The sequence below is a fragment of the Octodon degus genome, unplaced genomic scaffold, assembly GCF_000260255.1.
Source record: "Octodon degus isolate 3935 unplaced genomic scaffold, OctDeg1.0 scaffold00003, whole genome shotgun sequence".
In the NCBI taxonomy this organism is placed as follows: domain Eukaryota; kingdom Metazoa; phylum Chordata; class Mammalia; order Rodentia; family Octodontidae; genus Octodon; species Octodon degus.
In genome coordinates this window covers 32,079,267-32,086,018 of record NW_004524579.1, presented here as the reverse complement: position 1 = coordinate 32,086,018, position 6,752 = coordinate 32,079,267, and the positions used below count along the sequence as shown (strand labels likewise).

At 39.7% G+C, this 6,752-nt stretch overlaps 1 protein-coding gene across 1 annotated transcript in view; it reads left to right on the top strand.

Annotated features, from left to right (window-relative positions):
• The window catches only part of Mbd2 (methyl-CpG binding domain protein 2), a 70,482-nt gene that overhangs the window by 61,388 nt on the left and 2,342 nt on the right, over window positions 1-6,752 (top strand). Inside the window, exon 7 of the mRNA XM_004623728.2 lies at window positions 2,839-2,976. Within this exon, the coding sequence (XP_004623785.1) occupies window positions 2,839-2,965 (127 nt within the window). The 3' untranslated portion in view covers window positions 2,966-2,976. The remainder of the gene's footprint in view (window positions 1-2,838; window positions 2,977-6,752) is intronic.

Sequence of the window (6,752 nt, the reverse complement as noted above, 5' to 3'; positions counted from 1 at the left end):
GGCATGTGGTGCTGGGGGATTGAACTGCGGTCCCTGATGCTTTGCCAAGCTTGTTCCAAGTAGGTGCCTTAGACCACTGAGCCATCTCTCCAGCCATCTAACAGAAATTCTTAAGCAAAATTCCTTGCCAAATTAATAATGTTCAAAACAAATGACCACAAAAAAATTATTACCCTTTCTCTCATTGTATAGTCATTATTTTGTTTACATAAAGCTTCCAATTAGAGATCTCAAATATTATTGTATAACTTTTAAAGAATATTTGATAATATTTCATTGATACTTTTGTTTTCTAATACTTTGTAACCGATCTACACACTTTTGCAGCTTAAAACAAGATCCATTATTATCTCACAGTTCAGTAGTTCAGCTGCTGGGTTCTCATAAACCTAATGTCAAAGTTGGCTGGATTACACTTCCTTCTGGAGCTTGGGATTCTTTTTTCAGATCACAAAATTTTTGCAGAATTTATTCCTTGTGGTTGTAGGCTTAAGACCTCTGCCCTTTTTGTTGGCTATGGGATACATGTCACTCTCAGCTTCTAAAGGCTGCCAGTAGTTCCTTGCCACATGTCTTCCTCCATGTGCCCTTACATAATTCTTTCAGGAAGGGGCCACCCCTACTAATTATATTAATCTGGGCTTATTATATTAATCTTTCTTTTGATTAATTCAGGGCCACTCGAATTAATTAGTATAATTATTATTATGATATTAGCAATAATTAGTCATATAATATTAGTAATATAATCATTACGTGCTACCCTTACATATTCACAAATTCCACCCATCCTGAAAGGTAGAATGTATACACAGAGTGGATATGGGAGTAAGACTCTTGGTAACATCTTGAAACTCTGCCTATCACAATGGGAAAATACTTTAATTTCACCTCTCATAAATGTGGGAAGTAATGCTCGAGATAAAATCAGTGGCAGATTTTAAGAATGTAAGATGCATGTCTTCATCCAAAAGTGTCATTTGCTTTATTTCCTCATGTAATTACTCCAGAAGGGCTCTACATATTCTTGTACTGACATTAGGAGGGCAGGACTGCCAGTGAAAATGATGGCCATTTGACAGACTTTGAGTCACTGGGCAGGTGGGAGACTATGTAAGAAGTAAATGTGCTCTTCTTCACCCTGTTCCATTATCACCCTGTTCACCTGTTCCAGATCTGTTCAATTCCATTTTCTTTTAATCTGACAGAGGCTACAAAGCACAGACTGACCCAGTAATCCCCTCCCTGTCTCTGCCTCATTTTTAAAAATCCATTTGAAAAATAGAAGTTTTTTATCTTTTAATTCTTTGTACTGGCTTTTGGAGTTTAATGAAGAAAAGTTTACTAAAGTTTAATAAAGTCTCAGCGTCTGTACAGTATTTGTTATCCTTACTGCCTTGTACATAGTCTTCTGTGGTGCAGACAGATGTGGTCAGGAGGACAGCAAATGTCACTTCCGTAAGGCTGAGCCTCAGGAAGTGAGCACTCAGTGACTGTTGATGGATCCTCTATGACATGGCTCCTCTGCTTTTCTTCTGTGCTAGGTTTGGGCAGTGCTGCATCTGTCTCCCTCAGTTACTGTAGAGTAAGTCACTTCTCCCCCAGTTTTCCTGTGTCTCTTCCTTGTCATTGTTTTGCTCTGTCACCTGCTCTGCATGCATTCTGGCCATCTCTCCTCTGCTCTCTGGGGAGGGCGTAACCTTTCCTCTAGATGAGCTTAACTTTCCCAGCTCTGCCTTTGCCTCTTCGTTTGTCTTTTTTCACCTGGACCTTTACCTACCAGTCTACCGTTTCTCTTGTGTGTCTTCAACTTTTGCCTCCCTACTTGGTTCTGGATATAAATTTTTTCTTCGCTGACTTGGAGAACTAATCTCAGCTTTTGTCTTTACTTTTCAAAGGGGAAAGGTATTGAGCTCCTTTTCTTTTAGATTTTGTTTCCATTTAACATTCAGAGTCTTGTTTATAACTTGGAGTTACTAACTCATTTTTGACTCATCCTTGTAGTCACTAAGACAGACACTTATGTGTGTCCTCAGTCTCCTCAGCTCACCTCAGTTGAGTTGTACTTTGGTCTCTCTGCTCATGTGATCCTAGGACTTTCCTGCTGAACTGTTGCCTGGAGACCTGGATCCCAGAGGGCTGTCCCCTAACATAGCCATGGAACACCGGAGCAAATCCCAGTCTATTTTGCTTCTGCTTGGTGTCTTTCTCAATGCTTTATCAAAAAAGTCACTTTCCCTTTATCTTCCTTATTACTTCCCTCTTGTCCTTGCTTCCAGTTTACTTCTATTTTTCCTTTGTAGGAATAAACCAAATCTTCACATGCTTGAAATTCTTTTTCTTTTTTTGTTGGTGCTGGGCACCAGGCCCCTGTACATACTAGGCAAGTGTTCTAGTAGTAATTTGTATCCCCATCCGTATTAATTAATTAATTACTTAGTTACTATTTTATTTTGAGACTTCTTGTTGAATTGCCCAGCCTATCTTCAAAGTTGGAATGCTCCTGCCTTGGCCTCTTAAGTAGCTAGAATTACAGGTGGGTGCTACAGTACCTGGCCACATAACTTGAAGCTCTTGAAGTTGAGGATGAGGTCATTGAAATGGATGTATTCCTTCTAGAATTCTCTGTGAAACATGGATAACTGCCTGTGCATATCTGTTTTTGGCCAAGGCTAGGCACTACATTTGTTCTGCAAGTATAGAAGCAATTTGACAAGTTTAAGGGGAGTAATTTTATTCAGGAGTTTAATGACTGAAATAAGGATGAACTTTTGAGGCAGCTTCATATTTTCATGATTTGCTAAATCTTTGGTATCTTTTTCTTCTGATTTTGAAAAGGAAACAGGAAGAGCGAGTACAGCAAGTACGTAAGAAATTGGAAGAAGCACTGATGGCAGACATCCTGTCCCGGGCTGCTGATACAGAAGAGATGGATATTGAAATGGACAGTGGCGAGGAAGCCTAAGATTATGATAGGTAACTTAATACTAGGTATAGAGACACTTAGAACATAAGGTGTTTGTGGTATTAGATTTACTTTATGGCCTCTTTGTCAGTGACATATACCCACTCTTCTGAAAAGGTTATGTGTGTGCTCTTTTTTGGCCCCCTCCGTATTTAAGGGCCACAGAAGTTACCGCATCCATTTGTTCTCATTCTGTGAGCACATTCACATGCAGGCAGCCAAAGGATCCTTTAACTCTTCTTTATTCACACAGAGAGAGTCTCTAAGGTATCATTGAAGGAAAGCAGAAGGGCTCTGTTAGATATGAAGGATTTATTCCAGGAGAGTAAAGCAGCTGCCTCCTGAGGTCTGTGGTTCCCTCTTAAGGATTATACTGGGATGATAGGCAAGATCTTTCCTTTTCCTAAGTTCTCTCTACTGGAAGCTTGATGCAAACAGAATAAGAAAGGCATTGTCAAGTATAACACTTAATTTTTCTTTTTTTTTTTTCCATAATTTTATTGAGAAACAAATAGCAATGAGACAGTTTCAAACCAAATTGGTAGGACAGTTTCAATAATTAACACATTGCATACATTCTTCCAGGTGGTTAGTTGCTGTACAAGATGTGGACTTGATATCCTGTTTACAAACACTATTAGAACAAATCCCTCTATTCATAAAGAGAATGCAACTATATATCTATCCTAACCATTTTGAATACACAGATACAAAATGGACATTCATCTGTATCCCCTTTTCTTGTTAAGTTCTGTTATTTGAATATTATAGGTGTGTTAACTCAGCAACATATTCTAAAAGAGTTCAGTAGTCCATAATAATATTGGGTCTTCCGCTTCACTGGCAATGTCAATAATTGTTGACCTGAGTCACCTACAGCTCAACATAACAGCGTGGCTTTACTTCTTATATTTCGTTTTTATACTCTTCTGCTGGATGGTTAAGACCAAGGTAAAGCAGGACCTATGTAACAAGAGTTGTAGCTTTTGGGTCTGATAAGGTCAGTCAAATCCCTTCAGGATTCATCCTGAGATCCTGTACCTCAGATTGTAGAACTTTTGTCAGTGTCAGCCATGTGGATGAGTCACGGCCATTGCTTGGCCAATGTGCTCTCTGTGAAAGCCTGAGAGAATGTTTTCTCTCCATGTGACTCTCCTTAGGTACTCCATGTGACACTCTAGATCATCAATCACTTTCCTCTTTGGCCCCATGATCTCCTTGATCAGAAATTTGGGACACTACTGAGTTACATGACGTTACAATACAGGTTCTCATATGTCCTGAGTCTTAATTGACCTTGGAAGGCTAGGGCCAAAATGTTGGCTTTCCTTGTGGCCCTCCTTTTTCTCTAATTTTGGTCTGCAAACTTAACCTTCCGGAAGAGAAGCTTATTGTTATTACCATACAAGCTAGGCTGTTAAGCTTAACCTCACTATCTGTCTGAATATCAAACATTTTAGGCATAAGATGGAACAGGTACTTTTCATCAAGTATTGATATGTTAAACTTTAAGTCCCTACAGAATATGATGAAAAAACATTTAGAAATTAGAAAATATTTTAAAAATAGGCATAACAAATTATATAATTCTTATGTTTACACATAAGTCCAAAAATCTAACCATATACAACCTTGAAGCAGGACAGTCCCACAATATTCCTTTTCCTGTCTCTTGCCTTCATTCACCACCCCCTTCTTTTTGAACAATCATCTACCCAAGAGACAGCACAGCAGCAACTGGCATGTCAAGACAAGCAGCCCATATTCAGAAGACCAGAATGACCAGCACTCCAAGCATGAAACTACTATTACAGATTACTATCTTCAGTGCAGTTGCTTAGTTCACAGGTGTCAGTATATATAGTTAGTCAGGGTGAGAATCTTTCCAATTAACTGCTAGATTCAAAAATCCTCTGGAGATTCTCAGGATCATTGCCTTGCCCATCTTCTTTGAAAGAATTAACAACTGGGACCTGCTCTTACTGAGAAGTTTTTCACGTCAAAAGAAATTACCAACAAAGTGAAAAGACAACCCACAAATTTGGAAAAAATCATGACAAATAAGTACTCAGACAAAAGTCTGCTCTCTGGAATTTATAAAGAACTAAAAAACACTAGGCCTCCAAAATTTAAAGACCCAGTCCAGAAATGGGCATCTGAGATGAACACACACTTCTCAAAGGATGAAATTAAAGAAGCAAATAAATATATGAAAAAATGCTCCACATCACTAGCCATCCGCGAAATGAAATTAAAACCACATTGAGATATCATCTCACCCCAGAAAGAATGGCTATCATAAAGAAATCACCCAACAACAAATGTTGGAGAGACTGTGGGGAAAAAGGAACCCTTCTCCACTGCTGGTGGGAATGTAGATTAGTGCAACCGCCATAATTTTTCTTAAAAATACAGATTTTGATTTTACTCTTAAAACACACACGAGGCTCACGACTTCTGTTTCTCTGAGTGTCTATATTCTTTAGATGATTACACTTGAATTTTAAAGCTTCAGTATGGCTTCTTGTTCCACAACTTCTACCCCGCATTTTGGCAGGCCTCTCTTGCATTCTGCCCCTCGTAACCTAATTATTGCTTCCCTTTGAAGCCACAATGGAGAGGGAGCAACAGGGAACAGCCAGCATGATGCGAAGGTCTACAAGCCTGGAGAATTGCCTGGAGCCCGCAGAGGCATAGGAGTGAGCAAGGGATGTTCAGGTCAAAGTGGCCCCGCTCAAGCAGCAGCAAAGAGGAACTTGGTCTCTTTAAGGCACAAAGAAAAAGTTGTGGTTTGAATGAGGAGGAGGAATGTCTTGGCAGTACACTTAATCATGCATGCCTTGTGGGTTATAGTTAAAGACTTGGAACTTGATTATTGAAATCAGTGGGAATCTGGAGAGTCAGGAGCATGATCACATATAATGATTTGCGAGATACTTTCAGCTGCTGCAGTTTTGGAACAGGCAAAGCTTAGAAGCCAGGAGGCCAGTTGAGGTGGATTGAGGTAGTCTAGCAAGTGACATTGGTGGCTTTCCAAGATGTTGACAGTTTGTGGGGAGAAAGGAGGCGTTCCTTGAGCTCCATTTGGGGACAGGGTTGTCTTGACAGGTGATTAAGAAGGAAGCTTGAAAGAGTGCAAGGATGAATCAGGTTTCATAGTTGAGCCCCTGGACAGAAAGAAAGAGTTCTTTTTGGTAGAGGAATGGGCTAAGAGAAGGGACCGCGGGAAGGTGAGCTTCACTCTTCAGAATGTCTTCCTTTCCAAGTAACAGATAGAACGGATATCCTGGCATTTATGTATCTGGAGACAGCAGCATGTCACCAAGTTTTCTGACCACATAAAATGGTTTAAGTCCAGTTCAGTCCTGTTATAAGTTTTTATCTTCTCACTAAGGACAGGAAGATACTATGTGGCCACTCTGTCTGTATTTTGTCTTAAGATAGCACAGATGCGTTGCGTTGGGCTTTAATAAGCATCCTTCCTGTGTGTGAACTCTGACAGGCAGAAGCTGATGTGTCTTTTGTCTGAGGCCCAGCTGTGCCGTCCCTGAGTGCAGTGAAGAATCTGCAGCACTACAGCTGTGCTAGCGTCTATCCCATTGTGTCAGCATGTGAGAAGACCTGCCCCTTCTTTTGGAGTTTTTAGTTTCAGATCTTTCTCAGAAACTTTTTTCCTTTACTTTTCCTCCATTTTGTTGTTTTTCAAAATTAATTTTACTGGTACATTTTTTTTAAAGCTTTTTTTTTTTTAAATTTATTTGTGTGTGTGTGTGTGTGTGTGTGTGTG